This window comes from Marmota flaviventris, chromosome 14 (assembly GCF_047511675.1).
Source record: "Marmota flaviventris isolate mMarFla1 chromosome 14, mMarFla1.hap1, whole genome shotgun sequence".
NCBI classification, from domain to species: Eukaryota; Metazoa; Chordata; class Mammalia; order Rodentia; family Sciuridae; genus Marmota; species Marmota flaviventris.
The window spans coordinates 84732383-84748406 of NC_092511.1; the positions used below are offsets into that span (position 1 = coordinate 84732383).

The 16024-nt window shown below is 46.2% G+C and overlaps 1 protein-coding gene across 5 annotated transcripts in view; it reads right to left on the reverse strand.

Moving 5' to 3' along the window:
* The window catches only part of Acoxl (acyl-CoA oxidase like), a 326857-nt gene that overhangs the window by 276164 nt on the left and 34669 nt on the right, over positions 1-16024 (reverse strand). For all 5 annotated transcript variants that reach the window (XM_071601826.1, XM_071601823.1, XM_027952093.3 and 2 more), the window contains one exon: positions 5603-5686. In XM_071601826.1, coding sequence (XP_071457927.1) covers positions 5603-5686 — 84 coding nt within the window. The remainder of the gene's footprint in view (positions 1-5602; positions 5687-16024) is intronic.

Below are 16024 nucleotides of genomic sequence, written 5' to 3' on the forward strand. Positions count from 1 at the left end.
GGAAGAAGAGGCATGTGCAGCAGGACCGCTTGGAGGGAGCTGGCCGCTGACTGCAAGGACAGAGGACTCATGGGCAAAGACGCTGGCTGGCCCCCGGGTCAGCATTCTGTCCCCTCCTAGCCACATGCCCCAGTGATCCTCTAGGGGGCCCTTCTCCCCTGGAATAAGTCCAAATGGTTTGTGGGTGATGCTGACCCCGTCCCCAGCTTTAGGAGGAGTCTGTAGCTCAGGACTGGCTGATGGCGGATCATGCCCCTGGCCATAAGGATGGCCTCAGGGATGGCCCTATGACCTGGATGGTCCATCCAAGGTTCCCCAGGGGAAAGGAGCTGTCACCTGGAGGGACAGAGTACTGGTGCTGCCGGTGGCCAGGTTGCTGTGAGCTGGCCAACACACAGGGGATGAGGAGAGGAAGGAGGTGGCCCAGGGGTCCCGTGCATCCCGCCTAAGCCAGCTGCCCCCAGGGCCCAGCAAGGCCCTCTTTGTTCAGGCAAGTCTAGAGTGGGCGTTAGTCTGGGATCCTTGGCACCTGGACGAGCTGCCTGTGGCCCACACACATGGGCAGCCTGGATTAACACCATCAGCTCTATGACAATGACACTAATCTCAGCTCTATGGGATGTCACTTCATCAACTAACTCTAAGCCAACACCAGCTAAAACACTCTGACACTGGGACAGCAAATTTCACAAATCCCATCCATGTAGAAAGTGCCCTTCATCTGGAGAATCCCAGTGTTCTGGGAGGAGGCTTACTGCCCTGGCCGCTCAACGCACTTCCCTACAGGATCACGGAGGGCACTCGGTATGACCCTGCTGTTGCCAGCTCAGGGAAATGACATCAAGGGTTGCATGTTTTTTCCCCTAAGCCATCTTAGAAGTAAAGTTTTACAAAATATATTTTACTCAAACAACAAGAAGTTGAATCTTCCACCCCTAAATCTCTGGATGGTAGCTGACCCAGATTTCACAGTGTTATTCCTCTTCTAGGTTTAATCCTTCCTCATCTTGAGGAAGGAGAATCACATGTTGCCACCGCATGTTGAAAGCTTCCATTCTCTAGCTATAGGAGGAGCCCCGGCTGTCAGTTTTCAGAGAACAGCACCAGTTAACAGAGGAGGCATCTGAGAGACCCCGTCCACACTATGGATCCGAGTGTGGGGTTCTCCTTCACAAAAGGTACATTCTGTGAATGGCGGGCAACCAGACCAAGCTTGGATCCCCTGGTGGGGTCTAAAAGGTGATTCCTGCCTCCCAGCCTCCGGCAGGAGCTGTGGGGGAGGGGAGAGGCATGGCCAGCCAGCTCAGCCAGTAGGAAGGTGGCAAGGGGTCCCCAGGGAGAGAACCAGAGGGATCAGGACAGATCCAGGAGACAAAGCTGAGGGCAGTGTTTGGTGGGAAAAGGAAAAAGAGGACTCTGGAGACCCCTGGTCTTTAGCCAGAGTGACCAGGGGGTGGAGGCCCACCAACTGCAGTGGGCGGCTTAGAGGAGGAACCCGGAGGAGCTGGGAGGAGATTTTGAGGCCGGCATCCATCCAAAGTGCCCCTAAGTGGAAGTGTGTCCGTGCTGCCATCACTGCCTGGTGTCCTGCCCCAGCAGACCTCAAGGGACAGGATGCTGAGAGGTGCATCTCCTCTGAGAAAGACTGAGGCAAGCAGTAGCAAGGAGATTAAGAGGTGCCTAACGAAGGCCCTAGTCCCAACGTGTGCCCAGCGGGCCTGTTCAGAATGCCCCCACTTGGTCCTCTCAAACCTGGAGAAGGAAAGGCATCTGGTGCCGGGGGTGTCCAGCAAGGGCTGGCAGGAGCCTCTGGAGGACACAGTGGAGCCACCTAAGCACTGAGTGCTGCAGGAGGACAGAACCAAGGGGCCAAGGGGTGGGCCTAGCAGGCCTCTGACCCCCAGGTGGGGACCAGATGGCAACTGGGACCAGTTAGAGCAGAGACACGTGTGGGTTCCACCTCAGTCCACTCACAGAGCCCCTCCCAGGACCACTGCTGGGGAGGCTGCCAGCCACATCTCAGGGGTCACAGTCCCCACCACTCATCAAGCTCCTGCGACAGGCCAGCCTGGGCATGGGGTTCCTCGTAGCGTTATTGATTAAGATCTGTAGAAAAGCCTGTCGATGGGCCACTGCGGCACCATCTTTACAGAAGGACAGCTAAGGTACATGCACAGTAGGAAGGCCTGGACCATGACCAGCAAGTCCTAGACACAGGACGTGCACCCTCGTTGTCTGGCTGCTCCCTTGCCACAGAGAGCCCTGGAGGTCCATCATATGCTCAGGAAGCTTGCCATGCCATGGCTGTGACAGGCCAAGCCCCTCCTACCCAGCATTATGACAGCGGGTCTCCCGGAGGGCCTCTGGAGCCTTCGGGGACTTTTTGTCTCATGTGGGATGCACTGAAGCATGGAAAATGGCTTTTGAGACAACAGTGACCCCAGAAAGGATAGTGTTTGGACCAATTTATGTGCCCCCAAATTCCTATTTTGGATCGTTGCCCCCAATGAGATGGTACTTGGGGCCTTAGTGTTAGACGGAATATTCTAACCCTCGCGGGGGTTGGTGCCCGTGTGAGAAGAGGAAGAGAGACCAGAGCTGTCTCCTCCTCACGTATACACAGCAAGGAGGAGGGCGCCCTGCACATCACAAGAGCCCTCGCCAGGACATGCAGTGTGGCAGCCTGGCCTTGGGCTTTCCAGAAACGTGGGAAAACATGTCTTGTGGCTTAAGCCCTGGTCCGTGGCACTTTGTTAGGGCAGCCCAGCAGACTGACAGAGAGCTGGGTGATGGAGAACAGAGAGCAGAGGAGAGCCGACGTGCAGCCAGGGAGGAAGCACTAGGCTCCTTCGGGCCTCGGAGGCCCCGGGTACATCCACGTGTTTGGTGGAGGACCATGGAGCGGCTCCTGAGCTGGCACGGGGAATGCAGAGCCCCCCGTGAAGACAGCCATTGTCCCTGGACCTCTCTGGCCTTCCTAGCCCTTTGCTCTGGGTGGCTCTGAGCCAGCCCCAGCCCTGCCAGCACTGGGCTGCAGTGCTGAGCGGAACCGTGTTTGTCCAGAGCGCTCAGGGAAACACAGAGCCTCTACAGGAACACAGACTGGGCGAGGCCCAGCTCCGGGGGTGCAGATGACTTTCGTGAGTTGATGGTGACACCAGGTTGACAGCCAGCTCGTATGAAAGGCAAGGGCTGCCAACTGCTCTTGGGCTGGTGGGGACCCCTGATCCACCCAGAGTTCACGAAAGCTGTTCCCAGCCCAGCACAGGCCCTCCTGGGCAAGCTCTCCGCCACCTGCAGGACCAGGACAGAGCCTCTGCTTCCAGGCCAGACTCAGGGCAGGGTGCACAGGTTTCTCCCACTATCTAGGACTCCAAGTTCAGGAAGCGATCTCCCACAGTGACTGGTGTGTGGGGAATCAGTGGAGTTGATAGTAACTATTGTTAACTAAGTCATTTTTATTGTGATAAAAGACTGTAAAGCTTTTAGCCACTTTTAGTGTACAGTTCAGTGACATTGAGTCCCTTCACAATGCTGTGCAACCATTACATTTCCAGAACTTCTCATCATCCCAGAAGGAAACTCTGGACCCAAACAGCAGCTTCGGGGTCCATGTCACTTCATCTCCCCCCACCATCGCCTTCCCTTCCCACACCCAGGATTATCAGGAAGTTTATCCTATCATTTCATCACTAAATGTTTTTTTTGCATCTGTAAAAGATAAAGACTTTTTAAAAACAGCTCTAAAACCATTATCCCTCCTAAAAATATCACACAAGTCCTCTGACATCACCTGAAGTGCACTCCTCAAACTTTCCCAGCTGACATGTGCTATTCCTTTGCAGTTTGCTGCTTGATCCAGGATCTAAGCGGGGGCCACAGGCTGCCCTTTGTTGTGAAGCCTCAGGTCTGCCCCCCGCTCATTCCAATACTCCCTGCACAACTCTGTCCCTGAGCTCACTGCAAGACCCCAAGGGGGGACGGGTAGGGGTAGGGGGGTGGGTAGCACAGGAACCCCCAGGATGGGACCATGAGCCTGGACTGAGATCCTCAGCATTTTTGAGAGGAGGAGCTGTTTGTTGTCTCTTGGTCGACTGCCCTTCTCTCTGAAAGCCACAGCCGATCCATTCAGGAGGGAAGAATCACAGGGAGGCCAGCCTTTCCCCAAAAGGGGCTGATGGTGGACCCCTCCCCACAGGTCGGCATGCACAGATTTCTTTGTTTTCCATTCTCAGCCCTAGAAAATGCTCACGTGGAACTGAAATAGCTGCCATCTTGGACTCACCACAAAGCAACCTGGCTTCCTGCCCCATCATCTATCTTCAGGTTCTTTGTCCAGGAGACAAATCTTTCCCCTGGAGACAAAAGGACCAGGTGTCTGGACAAGGGAATTTGTTTTCAGACCCGACAGTGGCCAGAGGGGAAAGGAGGGGCCATGGGATTAAGCCTGGGATTAAGCCTCTGTTGGGATTCAGGGAGCCACGCAGGGCTGCGGAGGTCCCTCTACCTGAGCTAGTCCATTCACCACCCTTGGTGAGCTCCTCACAAAGCAGTGAGATGTCATTTTATGGCCATGGGATTGGCAAAAAAGGAGAAGCCTAAGGATTCCAGGTGTGGAGAGGATGTGGACCCTGGGATTGGAGTGTATGCTTTTGACAGGGCTGAGTTGATGCAATAATACTGACATGGCCTCTAGTGTCAGGCATTCCTCTAACTAGCAAGTCCATGCCTAGTTAAATAGCTAAAGGAAGCCTGTGCCAATGTTCAACGCCAGACATGCACAAGAGTATTCACAGTGGCATTTTTCACATTAGCAAAATCCTGCAAGCAACATGAGAAAGTGAATGGATAAGTGCTATGATATATTCATGCAAAGGAATATTATGTATCAGTGAAAATGAACAAACTGCCCTCTCTATGTCATTCCCCCAGTAATTTAACTAAAAGATGGAGAACAGATTTGTTGTGGCTAAAGGTCAGCGGTGAGGTAGGGGATAGATACAGCTACGAAGGGGTAGCACCCCCAAGATTCTTTGTAATGTTGAGACAGTTCTATAGATTGATTGAAGAGTGGTTACTGAATCTATTTATGGTGTCAAGTTGCATAGAACTACACACACACACACACACATACACACACAAATGTGCATGTGAAAACTAAGGTCTGTATCCTCATTAAACAGAATTGTACCAATGTCAATTTACCAGTTTTATGTTTGTATTATGGCTACACAGATGTCACCATTTGGGGATACAGGCTTCACATGATCTACTATTTTTGTAACTTTCTTTAAACATTATCATTTCAAAATACAGTTTTAATTTTCAAAATAAAATATTTAAAAAAAATTTTTTTTTACTTAAGAAGAACAGTGAGTCGCAACATTGGGATGGACCTTAGCGATGATACCTAAGTGAAGAAAGAAAAATCACATAAGGTGATGAGACTGTTTTTATAAAATTAAGATCCATGAAAATAACTCATTGCTACAACCATGATAAAGCGATAGGAAAAGAAAGCGATAGGGAAAAAAAAGCAGAGGAAACCAGATCTGGCGCGCTGGCTAAAGGGGAAGGCAGGCTGCCGGGCCTGAGAACTCACCTTCACACTGGTGGCCAGGTCGGCCGTGGAGAGCACCTCCCCAATGACGAGGCCCCGATTGACAAAATTCTTCGTCTTCTCTGCCTGCAAACATGATAGAACCAATGTCAACGTTTCCTTGTGGTTTGACCTTGAAATCCCATTATTATAATATGTGCATGTTACGTGGGGGGGACACGTTCTGGGGATTGAACTCGGGGGCCCTCCATCACTGAGCCACATCCCCAGCCCAATTCTGTGTTTTGTTTAGAGGCAGAGTCTCACTGAGTCACTTAGCACCTTGCTGTTGCTGAGGCTGGCTTTGAACTCAGGCTCTTCCTGCCTCCACCTCCCAAGGCTCTGGGACTAGTGGCCTGTGCCACCACGCCTGGCCTGCATGTTACTTTTGCAATAAAACACAATAAAAGTCATTGTTTAAGAAGCAACCCCACACTCCACTGCAGCAAACATTTTCCTCTTGTTTCCATGTGGCCATTAGTTTCTGAGAATATGTATGTAGGGCTCACAGACTCTTTTCTTACATAGAAGCAAGTCCACCGCGCCTGCACTGGTGACAGACACCCCTTGCTTGGGCTTTGCTTGGGCTTTGCTTGGCCTTAGCCAGGCTCGGCCCTGGCCTGGCCTACCAGAGTTCCCTCAGCAGAGCAGGCACCCCAGGATGCACACCCAGGTGACTATGTCCATATGGAAACAGAGGACTGAAAAGGCTGGGGAACATTCTGGACTAAGGTAAAGCAATATTCTTTGCTTTCCTAACCAGAGGCCATTTCTGGGCTTTGAGGCATTAAAACCATGAGGTCCTGGTCTCGCTTCACTGCCCTCTTCTCTTGCACAGTGGGTGAGCTTGCTCCTCTACCAGCAGGAAATGAGAGGGGCCAAGCCCCCATTGCTGGTACATTTTAACAATTCAGAGGCAACCAGCATTTCCTGAGAAGGGGGAGACGCCATGAATGGACAAACTCTAACTGCCCATTGTTGGAATGAATGCCATTTGTCCTCACTGACCAGTCCCTCTGAGAACCAGCCACAACACCATACCTGCGTGTATGTGCATCTACTACAGTCATGCACATGTGTGCATACACTTATGTTGTGCATCCACATTTACATAAGCGTGCATGCCTACCTGTGCATGGGTTGTAAACATGTACACCTATGTATGTGTGTGCGTGTGGAGACAACTGTGAATGTGTGTGTCTGTTCCTGGGTGTGCACACGTGCCTGTGTGCACAGTGACTCTCTACTATCAGGATAACAGCCAGCCTCCCTGGATGGCTTTGTCTCCACACTGGCATAAGCTCTCTCCCCAAATGCACTCTATATTTCCCCTCCCGTTGGTTTTTATGTTTCTCTCAAGCGTTATTAATTTTATCAAACAGCAACTGTCAAGATTTATGACTCTTATCATGGCTCTGACCCAATGCATCTTGTATTGATTATTTCCTAAAATAACTCCAGGCTGCAGCATATACCACTGCACGATTCCAGCTCGGGCTCACACTGGAGATTCAGTTACTAGTAAATAATACAAAATAACCACTGCAGATATCTGCAGATTTCTCAGAGGGCCCAAGTATCCTTTGTTGCACAGATCCTTATGGCAGTCCTAACCCCAGGTAGGAGATGGAAAAGCCCAGGCTCAAGGATGCAAGTGACTTGTCTAACCAGCGGCACCTGGCAGGTGACAGAGCCAGGATCAGAAACCAGACTGACCAGGTTCCCCATCCAGATGCCTCCCCACCCCTCACTGTCCTCATCATTAAGTACTCCAGGTGGCTGGGCCTCCTCACAAATCAACTCCAATTTTGCACCACCAACCCTGTCCCCAGAGAGCACCTAAGGTCAACCTGCTGGGTGTCCTAGATAACTTCCTGAGAGTCGTCCTCTGCAGCGGACTTTCCTTTGCCTTAAGCCACCTACTCTGCTCAAACCTAAACCATCAGGAGTGTCTGAGTCTCTCAGAATCGCCAACAGTTCACAGTTTTCTTCATATTTCATTCTCCTAATGTATACTGGCAATTGTCGAAGTATAATTTTGTCATCAGTGGTATTCAAAACTGTGGTCATTTTTACTCACCAGTATAAAATAAATTGCAAACACATTTGCTGAAGAATCAGCCCAAACTTGGCCATCTTTGAGCATCATAAATTGTTTATGCTGATTACTTCCCTTCCCCAGTCTCCACAGGAGATGGCCACCTTTGCTATTGGACCTGATGGGAAATGCCAGTAGGAGTTGACTGTTAATTCTGTGATGTTGACCTAAGCGTGCATGAGGACTGATCCATTTTCAAGAAGTCAAACCAGAGTTCCAAACCTGAGACTAGGCTTCATTTGAAAGACTGTCTGACTGGTATAGATTTTTTAAATCTTCTCCACACATAATTTCTCTCTTTTCTTCTTTCATTTCTGATTGGCTAGTTGTTCGTAATTAAAGAATGTTCGATATTGACAAGTTTCTCTCTCATTGAACTGGCACCACTAACTGAATTACTTATACTTGTCATAATCAATCAATAATCAACCCGTGTTTGCATCCATTCTTGCAGCATTTCTGTTGTATCAATGCTGCCTTCATTTACCCTTGCTACATTCAGTCCAAACCCAATCTCCATGTCATCATGTAAATTGGTAGCAATTTTAAATGATAATAATTCTACAAATATATGGGTAGACTACTCAAGCTTATATTTCATCCTAAATTACAGCCCATGCTATTTACACTTTTGCTTAATAAATTCAGTCTCGAACAGAAGGAAGATCAAGTTTTTCCTTAAGTACTGCTCTTCAGAGCACTCAATGTAGCAGAACTCTGTGATTTAGTATTCTGTTACAAAATCTGCAAAAATTTTGGTTTTCTAAACCCCCAGAGTTCCTAAAAGGCATATATACTTCCCCAGTGAAAACCAATGTGATTCGGAATTGGTTGGGTGTGATGATCTGAGCTGCCTTCCTCTGATGTCAGAAGTCCCCGTGGATCCCTTTGCACTGGGTGGGCAGCCTGTGTTAAGTGCCCAGCCAAGAGTCCTGAGCAGAGCTTTCTCATCTTCATTTTCTAATATGAGTCTCCAAACTGGCGTACTTGCTTCTCCTAATTTCCGTTCCAATTTTTAGTTATAGATTCAGTCTTACTGAATCTATGTCCTTTGTGAGAATGATCCTCAAATGATTTTATAAAGAGGAAAAAGTCAGAGTAAAATGCACAGATTAGTGGGTTTCAGGATCCAGGTGAGGCTCTTGCTTTCTGAGCTCATCATTTCTAACCCTCCACAAGATTCCCCCCTCCTCTCTCCATGGCCATCTTGTGCCTGGACTATTGTAACAGCCTCCCAGCTGGATTCTGTCCCCACCCTGCCCCAAATATCAGGCACTAGGATCTTTCATTATTGTTGTTGTTCTTGTTGTTATTATAAAATTTCATCTAGATATAAGCTTTGCTAAATAAATAAACTGCTGATATTTTTCCTACATTGCAATTGACTTTTTATTTCTTTAATGATTTCTTTTGATGGATATCAGCTTTTAATTGTTAATGAAAGTCAATTTGTCACTTTTTGGTTTATGCATATTTGATGTTTTTCACAGAAGGAGTCTTCTCTAATGGACCTAGCCTGTCATAAAGTCACAATGACATTTTCCTTTGTTCTTCTACAAATATTGTAATTTTGGAATTTGTGCTTAGGCAGATAATACACCCCAAGTACTATTGTGTATAGTGTGAGGAAGGGATAAAGGGTGACTTTTTTTCTATATGCTTATCTAGTTGTTCCAATACCATCTATTACAAAGACATTTCTTACCCCATAGAAACATTAGTTACCCCATCAACTAATCATAAATATCTGAGTTACTTTCAAGGACTCTCCACTTCTGTGCCCTTGATCTCTTTGTCTATCCAAATCAACACCTTAATCTTTTGAGTATCTTTGTATTAGGTTTTGAAATCATGTAATGAGAGTCTTCCCACTTCATCCTGTGTCAGAATTAGTTCAAATATCCTAGGTCCTTTGCATTTCCACAGGTTGTTGGAACAACCTATAAATTTTGATGAAGGCATTATAGTCATTTTAAAATCAGCATCATGGTGTGTCTCTTTCCTCCCTCCATCCTCCATGATGAAAATCTCCAGTGACCTCATTTGCCATTGCAAGAAATCTAAGCCTGTCAGCGTGGCCTCCACATCTGGCCCTTGTCCCCTGGTGGATTCTGGGCGTCACAGATAGGGTATCCTACCTCCATGCACAGAGTTCTGGAAGCATTTGGAAGCAAAGGCAGTAGCCATGTACTTCTCTTGAGGGGCCTGTGACTATTCCAGGAAAACTCAGTACAAGACCAATAAGAGGTGGCGTTCCTGTGGCTCTGTCTAGGGTACTTTTCATTTTGTAACAACATGATTTCAGCCTTCTGACATACAGCATTTTCCAAATTCTCATCTCAAATTTAATATCTCTTTTCTTAGCAACATATGCTTCCTACCAAATACCTAACTACTTGGGAAACTTTTCTAATTATTAGTGTAATCACAGGATTGATTTGAAAAGCATATAATGTCATTATTATATTGATAGCATCTAATAGTGAATATATCCTATTGACATGACCAGTTTGATGTGTGAGTTTAGTTTTCTGTTAGTGTGAAACTACAGCATTTTCCATTAATTTTAATGCCATGAGAAAATGTTGTCCCTTTGTGAAAGATGAATTATGGCTATTTAAGAACTGTTTGGTCAGGCAATGTCACCGGGAGTCACCCAGCAATCATATGTACCCAAGCACAGTCTGAACATTCACTTGTGATGTGCCTTCACGCCTCTCCTCAGCACTTCAAGGTAAGTGCTGTCAGCATCCACAATTCACAGAGGAAGAAACTGAGAATAGGAGAAGTGAGAAATGTGCCCCAGGCCACAGCCTCTCAGTGAAGGAGCCAGACATGAGCCCTTGTCGAACTGATTCCAAAATCAGAAACCTGAAACCATCCCAAAATGGTGAGAAAATTATTCTGTGATCACTCCATTTGGGTGAGAAAACAGATTGCATATGCAATCCTGCTACCAGTTACATTTGGGGTGTGTGTGTGTGTGTGTGTGTGTGTGTGTGTGTGTTTGCCTATATGTAGTTTTGACTTTCCTATAGTGAACAGGTATCACCTTGATAATGAGGAATTTTTCAGCATTTCTCCCAGTGAGGGTTTGCCAATCTTGGTATCTTGTCCATCTGTAACTGACACCTCTCCAAATCTCATGGCATCAGTGGAAGGTATAGAAACAGACTTGGAAACAGGTAAGAACCAAGCTGGTTCCAGTGCCAGGAACTGGGGGAAACAGCACTGAGGTGCTTCAGGGCCGGAGGCCCAGGACTCGTACCTGCTTCTCTATGCATGATTCTCCCTGCCTGTTCAGTGGCCCTGGTGGGAGGTTCTCAGGTCAGGTGCCTGTGCCCAAGCTTCACCCTTTGTCAGGGAGGGAGCCACTGGGAACCACCAATGGTATCCACATGCCATGTTTGGATGGCCATAAATGACAACACCTTGTCCTCACCCTTGAAGTCAGACTGGCCTCTCCCCAGGTACCATCATTAGGGCAACCTCCTCCATCACACACACGAGGTCGCCACTGAGCTCTGAGCAGCCTGCTGTGCTCAGTGTCCACCTGACTGGCCTCTCTGTGTTATCTTTGCCCCTTCCTTGGCCATCACCCTGTGGCTGATTTGAACCAGCCCTGGCCCAGCAAATCCTAGACCCTTGGAAACAGGAATGGTTTCCTATTTATCTCAAGTTGGAGGCCTCTGCTCTTTCCGCACCTCAACAGAAGGCCAGGCGGGGTCGATCTTGGCCACCCAGGTCTGCGCAGATCTGGTTTGAATCCTGCCCTGCTCCCTAGCTCCTTAGCTCTTGCTCTTGAGCTACGTTCTCTCTCTAGGCATTACCCGGGCCTGGAAACTGGAGGGTCACACACTTAGTCGTGTATTTACCAGGGGGTTTAGTGGGATACTGGGTGCCAAATGCCTGCCAGCCCTGTTTTACTTCTCTGGCTCCTGCCCAGTCTCCTCTCTGGTCCTTCTCATCACCAGACAAGCTCAGTCCTCAAGCCTCCTCTTCTCCATCACCACACACGCCTTGGGGACCCACCCAGCCTCACAGCTCTAACTCATCTCTATGCCCTTGACCTCCCACGCTCCTCAAGCTGCTGGTCACATCCCGGGGCTAACTCCTGACTTAACCTCAGATCTGCTTGGATGGCTGCCATCTGGCTGGGCACAAATAACCGTGAGGTCACGAGCCACTTGTAGGTTTAAACAGGAACTAACTTTATTTGAGAACTCAACGGGAACTCAACGGGGATTCCGCGAGAACTCAATGGGAACTCCATGAGAACTCAAAAGTAGCGGGCACCCGAGGTAGCAGGAGCCGCCTTATTGCCGGACAGCAGAGGTTTATATACACAACTGAATACACAGCTTGTTTCAATTTAGCATCATCCAGTTACAGCAATCAGTCATTATCTTAATAATGATACACAGCTGAACTTAATTATCATCATCTTAATGGCTTGCTGGCCCTAACCCTCAACCACTCCTTCTGGCAAAATGCCAGGCACCATCTTGACTTGGTTGTGGCTCTCAACAGACGGCCCCACTTTGGTGGACAATACCCTGTCCTTCTGGTTGCTCAGGCAAAACACCACGGAACCAATGTGCCGTCCTTCTCTCCCACTCTCTCACGTCCATCACTCAACAGACCCCACTGCTTTCCCTTCAGCAGCCTCTAACTCAGCCACATCCATCACCCTGACTGGCCAGTCTGGTCCCAGCCAGTACCACCTTGGTCCTAGGTGACTGAAAAACCCTCTCAACTCATCTTTGTGTGCAGTCCTGCCCTCATAGAGTCAGCAGCAGCCAGGGGATCCTGGAGAAATGTCAAATCATATCCTGCTCCACTGGGTCCCTCCAAGCCTCCCATTTCAGCCACTCCAAAGAAACCTCTTATAAAGCACCTCGAGTTTCAGCTCCCCACCACCTCCCAGGTCCATCACCCCCTACTCTGCTCCCGCCACAGTGCCCTATTGCTCCATTAACAAGCTCAGGACCCTCCCGCCTGCCCTCAGGCCCTCGTATCTGCTGTTCCCTCCGCCTGGATGCTATTCCCATGACACCCACCTAGTTCACTCCCCATCCCCTTAGGCATCTTCACCTAACCAAGGAGCACTTCCATCTCTCCAACTCTCCCAGCATCTCTAGATTCTTGATTTTTAAAAAATGTTTTCAACATATACATAACATAAAATTTATTATTTCCATCTATTGTTTTCAGTACCAGGAATTAAACCCAGAAAGGGCAGAATTCTACCACTGAGCTACGACCCCAGCCCATTTTTTTTTTTTAAGACAGGGTCTTGCTAAGTTGTTGAGACTGGCCTTCAACTTGCAATCCTCCTGCCTTAGCCTCCTGAGTAGTTGGGATTACAGGTGTGTACCACACTCCACTTATGTCAACCATTTTTAGCATACAGTTCTGTGGTGCTAAGTACACCACGCAACCATTACCAGCTTCAGAACTTTTTCATCTTCCCACACTGAAACTCTCACCCATTAATAACTCTCCATTCTCATTTCCCCTCAGAACATAGAAATGGCCTCTCTGCTTTCTGTCCCATGAATTTGACGACTGTAGATACTTCATACAGATAGAATCCTACAGCATTCATCCTCTTGTGACTGGCTTATTGCCCTTAGTATAAGGTCTTCAAGATTCATCCATGTTGTAGCAGACATCAAATTTTTCTTCTTCTTAAGGACAAACAATGTCCACTGTATGTCTGTATACACCATATTCAGTTCATCCATGCATTTGTTGATAGACATTCTGTTGTTTCCATCTTTGGACCATTGTGAATAATGCTACTGTTAACATGGTAATACAAATATCTGTTTGAGTCCCTAATTTTATTCTTTGGGATATGTACCAATAAATGGAATGTCTGGGTCATCAGCAATTCTGTGTTTAATTGTTTAAGGAAATTCCACATTGTCTTGCCCAGAGGCTACACTGTTTATAGTTCCACCAAGGCACTGGCAATGTGCCAGGGTCCCGGTTAGCCACATCCTCTCCAACCCTTGCTGGCTGCTGCTGCTGCTGCTATTGCTTCCTTACACTGCCATCCTAATGGGTGTGGGTGGTATCTCCTCCTGGTTGTCGTCATTTGTATTTCCCTAATGATCAATGATGTTGAGCACCGTTTCGTGTGTTTATTGGTCGTTTGTACATCTGAACTGCAGGAATCTCTCTTCAAGTCCTTTGACTGTTTTTAAATCTGGTTATTTATTGTTGTTGCCCTAGTTGAGTTGTAGGGTTCTTCAATATATTCCAGACATCAATCCTTTATGGGATGTCTGATTTGCAAACATTGTCTTTTCACTCTGTTAGACTGTTTTGTGTGGCTATCCCACAATACCTGAGCCTGGGTAATTCATTAAGAACAGAAACTTAGTTATTACAGTACTGGAGGCTGGGAGGCCCAAAGTTCAAGGGTTCACATCAAGAAAACATCTTCTTGCTGTATCATCCCATGATGGAAGGTGGAAGGCAGAAGGACAAAAGAGCATGTGGGATGTGGAGGTAGCCAAACTCATTTTATCCGGAACCCACTGACTGCCATGATAACAGCATTATGTTGGGGCTTAAGTTTCCAACACATGAACTTTGAGGATACATTCAAACCACCGCCCCTTTGACACACAAGTTTCTAACTATGATGTAGTCCAATTCATTTTTTAGACAAATTTTTATTAATTTTTTTCTAAAATTGTTTAAAATAAATTTATTTTTAAAAACATGTTTTGGTTTCTATCAAAGAAACCATTGACACATCCAATGGTTTTTGTAATAGTTTATTAGCTTTAGTCTTACATTTAAGTCTTTAATCTATTATTTCTTTTTTTTTTTTTTTGGTTGCCAATGGACCTTTATTTTTATTTATTTATATGTGGTGCTGAGAATCGAACCTAGTGCCTCACACATGCTAGGCAGGTGCTCTACCACTGAGCCACAACCTCAGCCTGCATAATCCATTTTTTAAATATTTACTTTTTAGTTACAGGTGAACACGATATCTTTATTTTTATTTTATGAGGTGATGAAGATCAAACCCAGTGCCTCACACATGCCAGGCAAGCACTCCACCTCTGAGCCCCAGCCCCAGCCCAAGTCTTTAATCTATTTTGAGTTAATTTTTGTATATGGAGCATACACCATTACAATTGTCCCAGCACCATTTGTTGATAATATTTCCTTTCTTTATTGAATGGTCTTGGCACCCTTCTCAGAAGTAATCAACCATATATGTAAGGCTTTCTTTCTGGGTGTTCTTTAACTCTTCCATTGTTCTATATTTTTGTGTTTATGTCAGCACCATATTGTTTCAATTACTATAGCTTTGTAGTAAGTTTTGGAGGTTCCACTATTTGAAGTGTGGAACCTCTAAATTGTTTTTCTTTTTGAGGACTGTTTTGCATCTTCAGAGTCCCTTAAGATTCCAGATGAATTTTAGAATTTAGGATGGGTTTTTCTATTTCTGGAAAAAAAAAAAAAGGATTGCACTGACTCTGTTGTTTACATACAACTTAACAATAGTATCTTCTAATCTATGAACATGGGATGCCTCTCTATCTGTTTGTGTCTTGTTCAATTACTACACCAATATTTTATAGTTCTCAATATATAAGCCTTTCTTCTCATTTGTTAAGTTTGCTCCTCAGTATCTTATTCTTTTTGAGCTACTATAAATATAATTTTTCTCAGTTTCCTTTCAATAGTTCATCATTAGGACATAAAAATGCAACTTATTTCTGTATGTTGATTTTTATCCTGCACATTTAATGAATTCATTTATTAGTTCTAGAAGGGTCTTTTTTTGGAATTATTGGGCTCTTCTAATATATAAGAACATATACATCTGAGAAAACTTACTTTTATTCTTTCTAATTTATTATATTTGATTTTTATCCACAGTATCTATCACTGATACGCCACAAATGTATCGTTTATTAGTTTATTGTCTGTCTCTTCCCCCACAAAAATGTGAGTTCCACAAAGACAGGTATTTTTGCCTGCATTTTTCACTGTCCTTTGAACAATGCCTGGCTCATGTAAGAGCTCAATAAATATTTGTAAAATTAATGAATCGCTTCACCTGGCACATAGAAAGGACATAGAAGATGATAAGCAAATGATATTATTGACATAATATTTCACTGCAAGAGTGATAATTAAGCCTTAAAAATAAAATATTTTATTGTGCAGAATAATTGCAGTGTCAAAGAATAAATAACACCATGATTCCAGCTGCACTGGAGTCCTGGGGAAGGTCCCAAATCACTCCTTGGTGTGCCCTTTTAAGTAATCTCTTTGGCCATCACAGATGACAA